Consider the following 18,199-nt stretch of genomic DNA (forward strand, 5'->3'; position numbering starts at 1 on the left):
CACTGAGGTAATTGCTAAGATGTATCAATGCATGGGTGTGCACATCTCAGAGAGATCTATCGAAATATAGTGTGTATACTATTAAAATACTCATTAGCTTTATTAAAAAATGATGACCAAATAAGTACGTTTCCATGGTGACAAATTTGGCGTATGTTAATTTCAGATGAAATAAAACCGAAATGCACAAGTAAAGGTAATGAAATATGCATGGTGACATAGATGTAAGAGTCTACCACAAAAAAGGCATTTGCAAATTGAGCATAAAACAATCAATAAAGAAAGAAGCGAAAAAGCGGGTAGAGTCATAAAATCTTTCAGATTTAAATCTTTTATCACTAATTTAAATTCTTTCTTCAGATTTTTTCAGGCTGCACCCGCACGTATTTTTAATTGACATACATTATTATATATTCCTTCTTTGGTTATAGATCCCAACTCCATCCAACAAGCACCGTTCACACGTAATATAGTTAGCATCTTTGTCCTCAGACCACAACATTTTTCTGTCTAAATATTTACAAGTCTACTTGACTATTGCATCTTGAATAAATTGTACAATTAAACAAACGTCTCATATTGTCCGAAAAAGGAAGAATTTACTCTTTTCACAAATCACACCGTTCTTTTTATCATATGATAATTCGATTTAGTCACAGATAACAATTTTCGACCAATATGTACCAACATGCCTTTTTCCTTTGTTTGGTTGATAGTAACTTAATATATTTTGACAGTGGCTTCGCTAGGGGGGTGCGGGAGGTGCGGACCGCACCGGGTGGCACCATCTCAGAGGGGTGACACCAAAATGAAAAATTGCAAATTTTACAGAGCACACACTGCTCGATCTAGTCGGATTTCATAAGCAGATAATCGATCATAGTTAAATACATGACTAGCAGGCACAGGGTGCCAACATGCAGTCTGCAGAGCGTCTGGTGCTTATTTGAATGAGATTCTGTGGACTTATTTTAAGAAGAAGAAATCCATGGTGGAAGTCTGGAGGGGTGACACCATGAGTTTACCGCACTGGTGACACCAACCCTAGCGACGCCGCTGTATTTTGATGCAATTACATATGCTAATTATTAAAAAATTATTGTAACAATGAAAAAAAAATTTGAAACTTAGAGACACTAAAAAGTTTCCAGCGAATTTATTTTCTATTAATTTGGCTAATTGAATTTAATTTCAATACAAATAACCGCAATAAAAATATGATTTTAATTTTAAGCATCAGGTGATATTTATTTTAGCCTCCGCTGCAAAGTATATATAGCGCATCTGGAAGATGACATATTAAACAACATACATCAATATTTAAAATGCTTGCACATAAAGACAGCTTGCCATCTTCATGTCAACCCCACGTTTACAGATGTTATATGTTTTTTGTTCTGCTTATCTTCCCTTCAGTTTCCTTCAACAGCCCACGGTTGTCGCTTTAATATGTAAGTTGTAACCACATTTCATGTGACCATTTAATATGTTGAAGAACTAAATTTTACTACAATATCAGAGATACTATTTGAGTCACGTTTTAAGACAGTGTTCTCAAAATGAATCAAACATGTATGCAGACGACAAAATGAAATTTAAAAATGTCCACAATAAAGATGAGTAATGATCCTCCTGCCATGGTCCGGTTTATCAATCAGTAACTCATGTGGGTGAGTCCAGCTGACGGGAACCTATTGTTCCTTATCACCGAGAGTGTGACCTGCCATAAGGGTTCAACTATTGCCTATCTAAGACCTCCTTTTTTCTTCGTACCGCCAAAGTTCATCTCGCTGTCCGTCAGATCGAGTGATTCCATCCAGACACAAAATGTTTCCGGTCTTTGCTGCTCTATTGCTGATCTCTGTTGCATCAGCACAGAAACACTGCTGCACACCGAAACAATGGGAGGGGGATGTAAACATCGTCGTTGGAAGCTATGATGGAGTACCTCACAGAACAGTGGTATATATTTGTCTTTCAACCCTTCTGATTGTATGTTTCCGTAAAACTCCGTATAACTTTCTGTTTTATTTGAAACATTATGATATTTTGTTACATATTGCAACAAATAATAGACATAATAGGTTTGCGTTGTTTGCCTGTCCGACGTATGTAACTGTCTTTACGTCTGTATTCGATTGTATGTTTACGTTTTAGTTTTTAGTGGGTTCATTTGGTGAAGCATTAGAATAAAAATAGAGCAGTATTAACCCATATTAGTAGCACACTTCTGTGTGTGTATATATATATATATATATATATATATATATATATATATATATATATATATATATATATATATATATGTGTGTGTGTGTGTGTGTGTGTGTGTGTGTGTGTGTGTGTTTAATTTTGACTGTTCGAAACAAAACACGTAAAGTGCGTGCATACAAAATTATGATATGGCATTTCCTATGAATATTATCAACCAATATATATGAGCTACTATGTGCTCATGTGTTTGTATGTGTCGTCACTCATTCGCACATTAAGAACATACATTTCCTACTAACCGTTAAAGATCTCTCTGTTTGTCCAGTACTAATGTTCTCTCTGAATTGACCCCTGTCCATTCGTACTAAATGTTAAACACTATGTGTTTCACAAATATTTCTTTAAGGATCCGTCACTTAATTATGGAAAAAAGAAATACAAGAAACGGGAAATATTTATGGTTTCTTAGATTGAAATAACATTTGAGAAATATATCCTGCTGATTCTTGTTTCAGTTTGGAAAAGTAAAGGGTAACTAAATGCCAAACCGTATCTATCATACTCTCTTTATATATATATATATATATATATATATATATATATATATATATATATATATATATATATATATTTATTCATTTATTTATTTATTTCTAGGGAAATATGCGTATGTTTTATGATGCTGATGCAAAGATGATTGCTCTCAAGGAGGCGGTTGACGTTGACGATTCTCCGATTGCAAGGACTATCTACACGGATTTCAACAGTGTATTAATTTAAAATATTGACTCCTTTCTCGCCTGTATCTACTTATCTTTCTTTCTATTATTGTGTCTTTGTATATGTTTATCCTGAGTTTGTCTATCTGTCGTTCCGTCTTTTCTTGACTCTTCCTGTCTAAGTGTGTCTCCTTCCTCCTTGGTTTACATGATTACATTGCAATTGTGACTTTGCATACCTACGCACTTGCATTGATTGGTTTCAATTAACCTTTATATTTTGGCGAATGTTTGTTTTGTGTGATTTCAAAACTGAAAGTATGCCCATCATGACAAAGAGTTAATAATAATAATAATAATCACTATCGTCGTCGTCGTCGTCGTCCTCCTCCTCCTCAATAACACCTTTATTTACAGAAGGCAACCCGATTAGCGAATGCATCAATCGCCCTTCCCTTGAGGTCTTACCTCTATTATCAAATAGTTGAATAAAAGACTTAAATACAACCTAACCAACAACAAAATGCACACACACACACACACACACCATATATCCCTGGACAATCTGTAACACATGCAATATACTTAACTACAATTTTTAAACAAACAAGTTCCCGTCATGACGTACCCTTTAACATTCCGTTACTTTCACATGTGTTACGCTATCATAGGTCCATATGCACATTGATATATTTCAATGTAACACGTATAAAACTAGAGAAGAAAAGAGGTCCTTGATTTGTAACTACAAGTATACTCAGTTTTCAAATAAAACAGACAGCTGAGTGAATATAACTAAGAATCGTGAAATGCCAAGTTTTAATTCTGATTTTTGGAAAAGATGTCGATTGCCCAAAATAGCCAGGGCTATATTGTTCTTAAAGAAACACGTATTGGTAATCAGGATTACCTCGTGTAGTGAACAGCTCTGCGTCAAGGAGCTGATAATATTAATTTTCGAAGGTATTCAGCCATTTTGATGCAACTCTACTTACACTGTATATCAGGAATGTCACATGATTGGCTGATATGACACATTGACAACCGGTGCAGAATTAAATATTTGCCTCATACGGGTGCAGACGGAGTTTCGTTCTTTACAACAGCTCCAGTAGTCACAAAGTATCGATCGCCAGACAAGTACAGAATCAGATAAGTTTTGTACTCTCTAACAAGGCGTAATTGCATGGCATGTATGTTTTCGAGACCTGTCATAGCAAAATGCGTTTAATTTGCATATAGAAATTTCAGAAAGTTCTTTGTGTTTTGATTTCTGATGCAATTAAATCAACAGGATCTTCATCGGAGACATCAACAGTAACGGTTCTCGCTAATCACTAAGCATTAACAAAATGGAGTCCAGTTGCAGGTCTCACACAACTATATAAATTCCGTGTAGGTCATCACATAAGATATTTCGATATCATAAAATACAAATTTGGTCATGATCTTCCAAAGGTCTTCGCGGCTGACAGTGTTGAATGCTTTAGTCAGGTCCAAGAATGTGGTGTATAGGTGGACATTTTATTCCAGACACTTTTCTTGCATCTGCCTGGCAGCAAAGATCATGTTCATAGTGTCTCTCCTCTATCTAAAGCTACACTGACTTTCTGGCAGTGGGCCATGATCAAGGTGTTCTGTGAGTCTGTTCAGCAGTAGCCTGCCGAAGACCTTGCCCCCAAAACACCAATAAGCAAACACTAAACACCCTTATAAGCACCCGTACAGCGTTTATTGAATACACAATATGGTTTCGGATAATAACACCATGAACCACTAGCCCAGAGCAGTTGGTCTCATTGCCCTTCACAAAGAAAAATAGCTCGCGAACACTATATCAACCCCTTCTCATCCAAAGTGATCACGCCAAGAGGTCCAACAAATAAACTGAAAATATAAATATAACCTTCAGCGGGCTATGTGTAAGAGATATTCTGATGCTCCGAACTCAACTTTCGTCACGTCTATTACGTGATACTGTCAGACATAATAATTTGATTGAAGCATTGCCAAACAGATACACTTATTTCCCAACCAAACCCTAGACAAATTTACAGTACATGTTGACATGTTATTCCGGAATCTTGCAAACACATGTAAGCGTCGTCTTATAGCATGCAAACACATGTAAGCGTCGTCTTATAGCATGCAAAGTATGCCGTATCAGAAGAATGTTCATTGTACACGTGCATAATTTGGATTGATTGGATATCCCATTCTTTAAGCACAAAATCAAATAACACAGCCAATGACAAAATAATTAAAATAAACGTTAATTCTCTCTTGATCACAAATCTTCTCCCCGAAAATCAATAATTATTATGCTTACTTCTTTACACATAGATTCCTCATGTACATTAGTTATGTTATAGAACCTGACAAATCTCTGACACCGTGCAGCACGACAGATACAATTTTCTGATATAAGTCATACATGGTGATGAGACCACACAATAGTAAGTATGTTGAGTAAGCTATAAACTTCATTTACTGGATAACACTAAGAGGTAAGATTCATCATGCCCATATCATAGATATAAGGTAATTCATGTGCGTGGATATATAATATTTATTTATACACATTTCTGAACTAATGTAGTTCGTTCATTCATATATGCGTTTCCAGACACCTTCTTTCATATTTACTCTTTTATTCTCTAGTAATCGCGTACAAGCGATTATTTCTTCTAACGTTATAGTTTTCTAATGTATTTCTCTCAGGTTAACTGTTGCATATTTGTACATTGTATAAATGTAATATTTATGTTCTTTCCTTTTGTTTGGCATGCTTGTATCTGATATTTCATTATGGAGGGAATGAAGAACCAGTCAATGAACGAATAAAAGTAGCACGCGCACAGCTCAGGGGATTGTAACAAATGGCACCTTAAAGACGTTTCTCTAGGTCATGCAGTGTGATTCAGACGCCGCATGCAGGGCATTCACAAGCACTAGACCAGAAAGACAAACCTTTCTCACAAAACTTTGCAAACTGAAATCATCTAAATGTTACTAGGGTAGCATTTCCTTTTACAATTGTCTCTTCCTGTAGCTAATATGCAACATACACTGTATGCTGTTAGTATGCATCCAATCTTGCATTCCAGTCTAAATCCATTTCATCAATGATAGGTGTAAAGATCATGTTCTGACAAATGTTACTACAAGATGAATGCATTATGAAAATAATGAAACTCGGTAAACATTGTGCCACAGTAATAAGTCAGACATTGTTGTTTGCTCCAATTCAAGATCTAACGTATCGTATTTTTTCACGACACTTATTTGACTAATAGGGCAGATCAAATCTGTAAAAGAGAAGAAAGAGCCTACGGTATTTAAGGTGACTGAGTAATCCGCAAACTCCGCGAATAATCCGCAAGCTGTGGAAAGATGTACAGGTGTTTTCACTATACGTATTGATATGTGAACTTATCTGAGTACTGATGTGTGTGTGTCTTTCTTTAGAATAATATTTCCTTCTTGACTTGTATGACATATTAATTTGAATTTGCTTATTTATAGGGTTTGCGGTACGTCATGGATGAAAAAGGCAACTGTAATGTTTCGCGGTCTGAACCATTCGTTAGTAATTGTATCCCAGGTACGTACAATCTTTATATTTTACTCTGATGCATGTAATCTTCGAGCATATATCAAAACCGTGTGACGTCATTTATAACAGTACCTCTCCCCATCACGTCTACAATTTGATTTTCGCATGATGCTTCAATTAGCGACAAAAAATTTCATTATATGTCTTGAATTCAATCGACATCAAGAAAGCGTTTTATACATAACGAACGAACGGCATAAACAATTACTTATTCAACGTAGGTCTAGTGGGCAGCCTACCCATCATTACATCGAATTTGCTTGGAAAAATTGAAGTTTCCGAGTCAATGTTGGTACTGCCATCTCACACAGCTACGCTCAGGACAGTGGTGTACCTCGGGGCAACATATTGTCAGTAACCATTTTCAACATCAAAGTAAGTAGCACAACGAAGCGTCTCAATCCAGGAACGGAAAGCTCATTATACGTTTGCAGCAATTTGATCTGCTGAAGATCAAAAGGGAGTGGATTCTATGGGGCGTCACTTTCTGATATACTTAAATGGATTTCAGAAATGGCCAGAAGAAAACCGGTTAAAAACACAGATTAGAGAAGAGAACGAACAAGAAGGCCTTGCTCCTGCTTTGTAGTAACATCTAAACATTACGATACCCGATTATATGTGAAGATGCTCTCCAATATCTGCAGATGCTTGAGCCAAAACATAATCAAGGACTTAGACCTTTTCTGGGATCATTTAGAAATTTTAATTCAGAAAGCCTCTATGATGAGGCAAAGAACGGTCACTTTATCATTGACGAATAAATTGTCTCCGTAGTACAATACTTATCAACTAAATTATCCTCACATCACTCTAATGATATTCCACTTTCCATCATACATATTCGTTCCCATCTAGAAGCAACGAAGCTCTTGTCAATTCTGCAAAAAGATTTATTCCCAAAATATCCCGATCGTTATTACAGCCACCCCCAAAGCGTGTTCGATATTCCTAACTAATAATGACCACAACCAGTCCGCTCGATTGTCAGAGTGAATTCAATGAAATCAGGTCTTTCAGTTGTGGATATACGGTCATGTATATTAACAGTTTGTAAAATGGAGACAAGGTTGTAGCAACACCCTATGGCACCATCTCAAGCTGGTTAAACACCAGGGACGTCATTTGGGGAGGGGAGCAGGGGGAGCCACCTGAATTTGCATGTGCTGTACAATGTAAAATTGCTGTTACCTATATACGAAAATTAACAAGCCCGTCAATTCCCCTCCCCCATCAAGTTTTGACACACCCCCCGAAAAAAATCTTCAAATGACGTCCCTGCTACACCCTATGGTACCATCCCAATTCGGTTATCAGATAACGCCCCCATTGGTATTGCACAAACTGAAACCATATACCTTTATCTTTCATTTCGTATACCTTTTATAGCATCTTGACATCTTTGCATTTATCTTTAATCTTTGAAGGGATATCTGTTTGCATTTATATGTAGAAAACTATCTTCCTGAGCTTAACTTTAATTGACGCCATCAAACCAATACTGTACTGACCTGGCAGATATAAGCAGACAGACATAAATGTACGGTATCTAATCGATTGCTTTGAAGAACATGGTATGCCTTCGTTAATTCGTTGTTGATAGATTAGACCATCTCTCTCTCTCTTTCTCTATCTCTCTCTCTCTCTCTCTCTCTCTCTCTCTCTCTCTCTCTTGATCCACCACTCGTGCAGCGCGGGCATGTTGATTTGATTTTTCATTCAGTTCGTCCGTTCAGGGGAGTGCATTAGTACAATTTACACAAATTTACTTAATATAGAACAAATGAACAAATGAAATTTGTTGTGAGTCATGCTATCATGCACACTTTTATTTTTATGACGTTACAGCGTTTGATTGCTTTAGTGTGTGAAGAAATATGTTTCGAAAGTTTGAATTTTATTTTACGGTCTAGTGGTAAAAACCTTGCTTGCACGAATGCGCACATACCGCTTGAAATAATTATGTTTATTTGGCATGTTTTATGTTCTTATACAGATGACCGGACTATATAATTCAGTCTTAGAACTATATTTCTCTTTTCCTGATAAAATATGATATATTTACGACTTGGAGCGTTTGTGGATAAACCTTGTTAGCGTGGTCTGCAAAATTCACTTGACACAGATAAATAAACTTTTGAAATTATGTTTAAATAATACGAAGTGGCCATATTACATTTTCATGCTATTTAAGCATTTAAAAAAAATGTTAAATACGTTTTACATTTGTTGAATTTAAACTCTTGGGTTGCAGTTGGTGGGTTAGGGGTGGGGAATATGTGCTTCAGAAGCACAAAGATGCTTTTCACAGAATCAGTATATGATTAAGTTCCTTTTACGGAATATAAACTGCCCTTGTTTCCAATCAGGGTCTAGCGCAAATAGTTTTTTTTTTTTGCACCAATGTTATCAATATAATTGTATACAAGGTATTTTTGGCATTGGGCGTTTGGGGAATTTTTTTAATGGATAAAGATTTATATACAAAATTAGAACATTCCAAATTTACCGCTCATTAACTCCTCAATGTATTTTACTCATAATTTTCTAAGCCAAATAAATAGCGTCAAAATAATAAGATAACTCCGCAGACTGAATTGGTACACATTTTACTACCCTAAAAATATTCTATGTATCATGTTTTACTGATCCTCGTACGCGAAAATGTGAGGACTATATTCTGCGCGTTCGTGAATGTTTAAATCATTGGTAGCAAAGCTTCTCCTGAAATGTTTAAAATGAGATCAAACTACCAGGTATAATTTAGGGGCATTTAACATAGTATTCAGATTTATCAACTATGGAATAGAAGATAGTATGGATATTCAATGGACAGGTGCACGGACATCTAGTAAAACAATTTATCATGGTATATACATTATTTTTCAGATAATGCGACTGTTGTTTCCAATATCCACTTTGGTCTTCCTTCCGTTGCATCAATGGACGTCACTTCCTATAACTTCGTGATCTACGGTATGGAGATTTATCTAACCGTTACTAGCGATACATGTGTACCCATCACTGAGGTTATCTTGGCTAATTTCAAAGCTCCTGGAGGTATGTTTGTTTAACCATATATTGCATACAAATACTATTGCACAAAACTTTCAAAACAGAAAAACTTGAAACTTAACTTAAAACACACACAAGGTTCACCTTTACCTCAATTTTGTCGAAAAAGGATCATTATTTTAAAAATCTTGCAAGTCCGTGGAAGCTCCTATACTTTTGTAAAGTCACGCAGTTCTTCATGTACCGTTTCATATTTACGTATTGTAGACTTTAAACCTAGAGAGTTGTTTTTTTCTGAAACATTCTCATGTAATGACTGCAAGAAAGATAGGGGCGACCCATTTCGTAACAGCAAAACACGGAGAAATGAATGCATGAGATTAGAGTCATGGCCGGTTTATGTGATACAGTAGTAACGCGTTTTGTATCGTTTCTCTACTAAATCTGAAGCATTTCAGTCGAGTATAACGTTGTGTACTTTGTCGCATGTACAATTTTTTTCTTTCATTTTAAGCATAGTTACTGCAGTCGTCCAAATGACTTTGTCCTTAAAAATGGCAATCTCCCCCACCGAAGCTGAGCTTAACAAATTTTGAGATAAAGTAAAAATCTACATTACGCTTTTGTTTGTACAAAATATTGACGTAAAAACAGTTTTCATTTTGATTCACCTTTGAAATTTTCTTTTAAATATTTTATATAAGTGGTTGACAGAGATATAACACGTCACTACCATGAAACTATTCAAAATATTTCGTGTCAAAGAATAAGAGATTATTGAAACAATTATAGGAGATAATGTTGATGGAATTATTCACATCCCCCTCCCCGTTTCATGCGGCTGACGTATTTGGACTGGATTTATTTAAATGGAGGGACATCTTTCTTACACATGAAAACTTTCTCCAAGTTTTCCGTCTGAATTAAATGGTATGAAGATAAACACGTATTGATTCATATCGATGTCCAGTGACGATATATTGATTTATTGATTAAGTGATCGATTTTTCCATACCTTTAATTTCTTAATTATTTTCAGAAAGATTTATGCAGGTACTTAATTTCGTGAACATTTCACCTGGCATCAGGGACAGATCTGTATTCAGTGTACCCGCTTCATGCATAGGTCGACCAATTCAACTTGCGGTCAGTAGACATATCACTCCTCTTCTCTGTCTCTCCGTCTGCTTGTGTGTCTGTCTCTTTTCGGACTTCTTTGTTAATGTATATTCAGGACGTAATTTTGTTCTTATTTTTATGTAAAAATTTGCTTTACATTCATGTTCAAATGTGTTATCTTTTTCGTTATAATAGCAGCATATCACACTTGTTTTCAAATGAGTCTGTGATATAAAACACAATGAAATAACCGTTCGTTGAAATGTCTTATTTAATATGTCGGAATAATTTGTACATTTTTCTTTATCTCGTAAAATATGTATGCGAAAAAACTGTAAGGACAACACTGAAGAGATGTCATTAAATAAAGTATAATTACAGAATGCAGCACAAATTTTGTTCCAACTGGACCGTTTGCATCGAATGCGAAGGGAAATAACTCTTTTTACATCCAACAGCTACGATTAACGAACAAGATGGAGAGATCTCAAATATTCTCATACAAAACTGGCGATCAATAAGCTCTTTGCAGATACCGTAATGCACTGAAATCAAAAGTTTACATCACCACGAAGAGCTATTACTATTGTATATGTGATCCAGAATACGATTTGTATATCTACATTACGAGTTAAGTATTGTACTATGTTAAAATCATAATGTTAATATAAGAATGCGTCGTCTTGATAACACAATAATGTCAAGGGCAGTTTAATATTTGCATAGAACATAGACACGAAAACTATAATACCATTTGGCCTGTCTCCATGTGTAGAGCGTGTGGTGAACGCCAGTGACGCGATAGTTGATTTTGTCTCGTGATAATGTGTACGGCTTTACCGTCTATTGTATTCTAATACCGTCTATTGTATCCTAATACCGTCTATTGTATTCTAATACCGTCTATTGTATTCTAATACTGATGAATGTATACGCTGGCAGCATTCATTCACTTATGACTAAGCATTTTTCAAATTGGTATTAATTGCAATATCTCTCTAGGGTCAATGTTCTTGATGAATAGAAAGTCGGGAATTTTCGACGATGTCGGTTAGATTTAAAAACCTTTAATTCAGAGGATTTTATGTGGAAGAACACGTCTCTTAATTATAATATTACGTGTGTGTGTGTGTGTGTGTGTGATTTGGATTTTTAACGTAGCTTTAACAATTTTTCAGTCATATCGGCACGATGTCTGCAGTGTGGCAGTTTATAGTGATGTCTAGCACTGGGGCATCAGGCCGCAGACATGTAGCATGATGTCCCACCCAGTCACATTATCCTGACACCAGGCCGACCAGTCCTAATAGTAACCTTTTAATGCCAAGCGCCATGTGAGGCAGCTGTTAGTACCATTTTTGTAAGTTTGTGGTGTGACTCAGCCGGGGATCGAACCCACGTACTACCGTATCCGAGGCGGACGCACTAACCACTAGGTCACCGGAGCGGTCTATACTATTATTTAAGCGGTTTAATTGGTCAACGTCTACATCTAAGCCACTCATCTTTCGTGCTGCGACATGAAAGTTAGATTGTACTTGCACTAGAACATGATTCCTTCGTTCCAAATTTGTGGGACCTGAATAGACTTAAGATATTTTTCAAAACTGGAGAGTATTGTGCATAAGAGATGCGTTAACAAAAATATATACAATCATATGATGACCACAAATGTACTATGTTGTAACGTTGAGAGCAACACTGCAAGTCAAAGTATTAAGGCATGCTCTTGCAACCTTTAACCTTTACTTTTTATGGAATAAAGATAATAAGGTTGATTCTTTCCTGTCCGTTCTGGCGATACTTATTGCTGTTTTCCTTGTCGAGATCTCAAAGCTAAAATGAAGTATTCACAATTCATTAAATAATCGACGTAAATTTTTGTTATTTTTCAGACTGGGAATGTTGGCGGGCAATGAGGCCTCTTCTAAACTATCTTGCACACACGTTGTTAATAACGAATAAATATATCAAGTTAATATGAGCTTTGTTTCATTTTATTTTTCTCCGTTTTCCCTAGTAATCTGCTTATTCAAGCTAAATTTTATGGAAGTCTTTTCCATTAGGAGATCAATGTAAATCTGCCATGACAAAGCTCACAGTAAAATTGGATCGAATGTCGTCTTCATGGCATATATATTCAAGTCTTTTTTCGATGACAGGAAGTTGTTGATAGAACCATGGATCATGTATACAGTAAACTTCGGGAAATTCAAGTTTTAAAAAGTATGACATTCCATAATATTATTTTTAAAATGCATATCTATTCGAGGGCGTAGATGTTGTTGTTGTTGCTGTTGCAACTATTGTTGCTCCCGCGGATCTGTAACTAAATTAAACTCGTAGATTACATATTTATTTTTTAGACTTAGAGCCTGTGGCAGTTGGTTTCAAAGTTTCGGGCTCTGAAAGAGACCAATGATTCTATATAGACTAGGGTATTACGAACATTTTTTCTTTGTACTTCACGGTTGGAAAAAAGACTACACGGATTCAGTTGTTCCACCAGTCCGTACGTGAATCCATCATGGCATAAAGTGCGATATATTGATAAATGATCAGGCACCACGAGGGGATAGTGATAACCTAGCTAGGCGTGACCTGTTTCTCACTAATTACAAGTTAGTGTTCGTCATATCTATTGGTATGCACGTACCATTAAAAAATAATTAAAATAATTCTAGTGACAGTTATACGAGGTTCCTAAAACTTTGTTATTATATACATCATGTATTGGTAGAATCATGTCATGCATCTCTTAGTCATGGAGTTTTCTGACATTTTAATAGTGTTTATGATCTGATGATGATAATGACTGCACTCCCGCAAGATTTCGCTCTTTTCAATTTTATCAGTTTATCAACAGATCTTTTTTCCATTGCGGTTTTACATCATGATTATCTAATCTGTATTTGACCTGTTATTATTATTATTATTATTATTATTATTATTATTAATAGTAGTAGTAGTATACGTGGACATAATTAAGCCTTATTAAAAAGTAAGTTTGTTTTCTTCAAGTTAGGTCGATATTAAGTCAAAATAATGTGCTTATCGTGGAGTACTTTAATGTTCAATTAAAAGAACAATAAACAAAACTGAATAATAAATAAAAAGGCGACTGCCTTACATATAACTTTTAATTGTGTATTTTCTTAAAATGTAATGAATAATCCAATGGTCTTGTGAAATTCAATCCTTTCCTCCCAATGCATCTGAGGTTGAAGAAAAAGATATGTCAGCGTCAACTGAAAACGTACAGACACTTAAATGGTTTTCCCTGAAATTTTGAATCAGTTTGGTATAGTGGAGATAATTTTCTAATCAACGTAAACAGAGAACTGAATACGACAATCTTGATTTTTTACAGTATATATAACACAACGAATTTAGAATTTAGAAACAAAATCATAGAAATTTCTAATTATGATTATATCTAATCTGTTTCGGTGTGCTTTGATTTTCCCCAAGTGATGTTTGATGTTGGAAAATGCAATGATTGTGATGCAGAACAAAAATGCTAACTTTAAGTATGCAATTTTGAAAAAAATATTTTGAAATGTAATATCTGGCTGAGCTAAGATATAATTATTAATATTATGTTTCTAGAACTTTTAAATAAATATTGCTTCGCTTCTAAACTCACCGGTTAGGTCAAGAGTATTGTTCAGAATCTATATAAATTAATGATGTTTTTTGATGGTTTTATACTATCATTTGTCAAATTCTCCTCTTGCCAAGTATCTGATTATAATTTTTTGATGTTTGACATTAGGGTTTGGTTGAAGCTTAGTTTTTACGTTTCTAGATTTAATTTCTTATTACTATGTCGCAGTGCAACAGGTTTATCAACGATAAACCATTTGTTTTCACTTCATCGCCGTCCATCAGTGATAGACCATTTCAGAAATTTACTATTGATGTCATTGAACATCAGTAAAAGACATACATGGCTTTTGTAAGATAATCCGATGACAGCGACAATTCTGAAAATTCACGATCAAAGAGAAAGGTTCAGAATATGCCAAAAAGTTAAAAAGTTGCATTTTTTAATGAACAATATCCACGGTACTAGCTTAAAAGACGAGTCCCGCTGCAATGACCCTGATCTGATGTAGCGTAATATATCGGCAGGTCTGGAGCTATGCAGTTTGTTATACGTGATCAGTAGAACAAGCAGCATATATCCTGATCTGCCGGTCAATTTTGCGAATTAGGCATATCAGGGTTTATGTTGTTTGCAGTTAGACTAGACATATAAGCAAACAAAGACAATGGACGAAATATCTCCGACATTTTAAAATCGCTCGTTGGTTGGCTGAAATAGACTCTTAATCAATCTTTAAGTTAAAAGAGATTTCAAAAACTTTTGTCTAATGATAAGTTGCCTTCAAGGTTGGGTTGGAGGATTTATAGGGTGTTTCTGTAAATGTCCATAGGAGTTAATTTGATTTCATAATATAGTTGAGATACCTTTATTTCCAGATGATAAGGTCTCATTTGAACTCACACTTAAATTATCCCGATTCAAATGTATCCAAGAAAATAAATTAAATTGCGACGTAACACAGCCTTGTAAATGGTGAGTGTTCAGCATATAAAGTATGCATTACAGGACAACGAAAGAGGTAGATACAGTGATAAAGAATCTCTGTCTATACTACTAGGAAAATAATGAAAGTGACCTTCCCAAACATTCTTAATATTGAAAATTGTTCAGGCCAATGAGATGTTATGCCATCTAAGTTGTTTTATTGAATCGGGCTAAGTCGCCATCTTGAATCACATTTTGCGAAAGTTATCTACATTCAAGTGTCACAGACTTTGAGCAAGTTTTTCCAGAGTTATTACCAATGGTTCGATTGGTAGCCTTTGATGCCAATTGATCTCCATTGGTCGCATTGGTTATCTATTGGTAATATATTGTTACCTAAAGACAATCTCTGGTCGGTCATCAAGTCCTATCTTTCAGAACCATACAGAGTCGATAACAGTGATAAACAGAAAATGAAGATGGCCATTGCATATGTGTCATAACAAGTTTGAACGGAAGATTAAAAATGCTTCAAAATGTTTGTCGAAATCAATATAACTATTCAGTCTGTGTTATACATAGGGCCTTGAAAAACAAAAAAATATCGGTCATAGAATGGAAAATACCTTGGTTTCCTTCAGTACGTATGTGTTAATTTACATTGCTTGATATAAATAGATGCGGATTGGGTTCGGAAATGTTACAGTTAGCATTGTCTATAAGTCTTTTTATTAGTAAATTTCCCTTTCCAACTAACTGTGTTGGTATTACATGAGCCTGCATTTGCAAAGTGAAAAAACAAGCAAAAACGTAAGAATCTACTAAAAGTATTCGGACAATATCAATCGTACTACTGAAAAGAAGCATATTTTACGAATATTTTTTTCATTGTACTGAATGTTAAAACAAAGTGAGAGTGAAACAATGAAAACTCTCCTACATACCGTATAATAAAGAAAAAGATATATTTTTACATTTATTTTATTGGCTTTGTCGAAGCCTGATTAGAGTGCACTTTGTTCATCACTTGTGCCTACTTATACTTTCTATCAATCACGCAGTTCTGGGGAATGAATATGGAGGTATAACGAAGTCAGCCAAAAATGACCGTTTGATGCTTGCAGCTAAGTAGCTCACTAGAAGAAAATTGTAGTAATATTGATGCCGGTATTGATGTTATAGGCAAATTAGTCAAATATCTTAATAAAGATTAAACCAATTCGATAATATATTTGGGAGAATCGGTAGCTGCAATTTCATACGGAGGTTAAATGACAATGCTAACGTTTGGGTTAATTATCACCGTGGGCGCAATGTGTTACAAATTTCAGGATTTCCAAGTGTTTATGCCAGTGTTTTCTGCCATGGATGTCATTAGAGTAGCGTTTATGTTTATGTTAATATAACGTTTGTACACAGACTGGCTGATTGAGAGAAGAAATGTGGATACTTCTGCTTTTTCAAAGTATGGATGAACTCTCCATTTATGATGAAATGTATAATCAATCTAGTTAAACGAACACGAGACTTATATCAACAAGCAATTAATAATACATCTAGGATAATTATAATCTTCTCGTACTTTATTTTTTTATAGAAAAAAGCAAAAGAGTAAAGCCTGTTTTAAATACATTTCAGGTTAAACTGAGTAAACATATTATTTTTTTACATCGATAGAGATGGCTTCTATGTTTTTTTAATACCTTTCACAGCTATTTAGTGGAATACGTTGGATTCAAATATCCGGTTTTAGTTATATACTAATATAGATACTCTCTTATAAGTCATTTAAAACTGGAAACAGCAAAGATCCTGATCTGCGGCAGCATGATGCGGCTTATACACAGCAACTAGCAATATTCAGGAGGTTGATACATCCTCCAAAAAGCAAGACAAAGGTTTTTACTTTAAGTTTAGATTTCAGTTACTTTTGTAAATAAGTAACTGTTTATTCTGGAATTATCTTTCAAGGCTGAAATGGAACTGGTCTACTAATATTATAACCATTTAGCTAATCTGAATAACTTTCAACACTTCAGTTTCAGCAGTTCTATTTTTCGTAACATTATGAAATTTTACGATTATTTATTTGTATATTTCATCTAGAAAATTCTTTTCGTGAGTTTCAATAATTTGTCTATTCAAGACTTAGTTCACGTCCTTCGAAAAGTACAAATGTCAGTGAATTCGTCTTGAAGTTGGAATACAGTGTAGTTATAGAGATTTTATGTTCGGTGATCTTTGATGGTTGTTGTCACCACATTTCACGTCTTTCATATGAATGTGAGCCTAGTTATTAAATGAGTGAATCCGCTGATCACATACCAAGCATTTACCTATATAAATTCCGTTTTATAAATGTATTTTTGAATAAGCTTGGCACTGGCGATAGCACATTTATTCTAAGGAAAATGCCAGGCGTATGAACAGACTGAATCTGAACAGGTACATTCTTTTTTTTAGATGGGACCTTGTCGGAACGTTGGTGCGAATAGTCTTTCATTGCAGACAAACAGACTATTTCATGAAAAACATTAGCATTTTCTGGAACGATTTCTGAATAAGCCAACACTGAATTTGTATACCTATATTACAGTGGGGATTTCAAGGATGATATAAGGATACATTATGGCTGGCTATTCTCCATACATTGCCATGTATCATTAAAACATAAATTGTTGATGTAATAATATATCTACTGCGAAGAAGTAAGCCAATAAGTTACACTAATACGTCAATAATTAAAAATAGGACACCAAAAAGTGCATAAACGAATTAAGACACACACACACACACACACACTATATATCCCTGGACACGCTGTACCACATGCAATATACTTAACTACAATTTTTAAACAAACAAGTTCCCGTCATGACGTACCCTTTAACATTCCGTTACTTTCACATGCGTTACGCTATCATAGGTCCATATGCACATTGATATATTTCAATGTAACACGTACAAAACTAGAGAAGAAAA

At 35.0% G+C, this 18,199-nt stretch overlaps 1 protein-coding gene across 1 annotated transcript; it reads left to right on the plus strand.

Annotated features, from left to right (window-relative positions):
- The first annotated feature begins 1,827 nt into the window (after positions 1–1,827).
- On the plus strand, positions 1,828–17,755 carry LOC149803450 (uncharacterized). The gene is made up of 5 exons (XM_089953931.1): positions 1,828–1,962; positions 6,459–6,537; positions 9,439–9,609; positions 10,604–10,710; positions 17,681–17,755. The coding sequence occupies exons 1-5, from the start codon at positions 1,828–1,830 to the stop codon at positions 17,753–17,755; spliced, it is 567 nt and encodes a 188-aa protein (XP_089810057.1).
- The last annotated feature ends 444 nt before the right edge of the window (positions 17,756–18,199 follow it).

Source organism: Sinohyriopsis cumingii, chromosome 3, assembly GCF_028554795.1.
Source record: "Sinohyriopsis cumingii isolate HCF-2022 chromosome 3, ASM2855479v2, whole genome shotgun sequence".
Lineage (NCBI taxonomy): Eukaryota > Metazoa > Mollusca > Bivalvia > Unionida > Unionidae > Sinohyriopsis > Sinohyriopsis cumingii.

Coding starts and splice junctions, on each gene's coding strand:
- LOC149803450 (XM_089953931.1), top strand. CDS start 1,828: ATGTTTCCGGTCTTTGCTGCTCTATTGCTGATCTCTGTTGCATCAGCA. Junction 9,610..10,603: donor TAATTTCAAAGCTCCTGGAG/GTATGTTTGTTT, acceptor AATTATTTTCAG/AAAGATTTATGCAGGTACTT. Junction 10,711..17,680: donor GTCGACCAATTCAACTTGCG/GTCAGTAGACAT, acceptor TCTTTTTTTTAG/ATGGGACCTTGTCGGAACGT.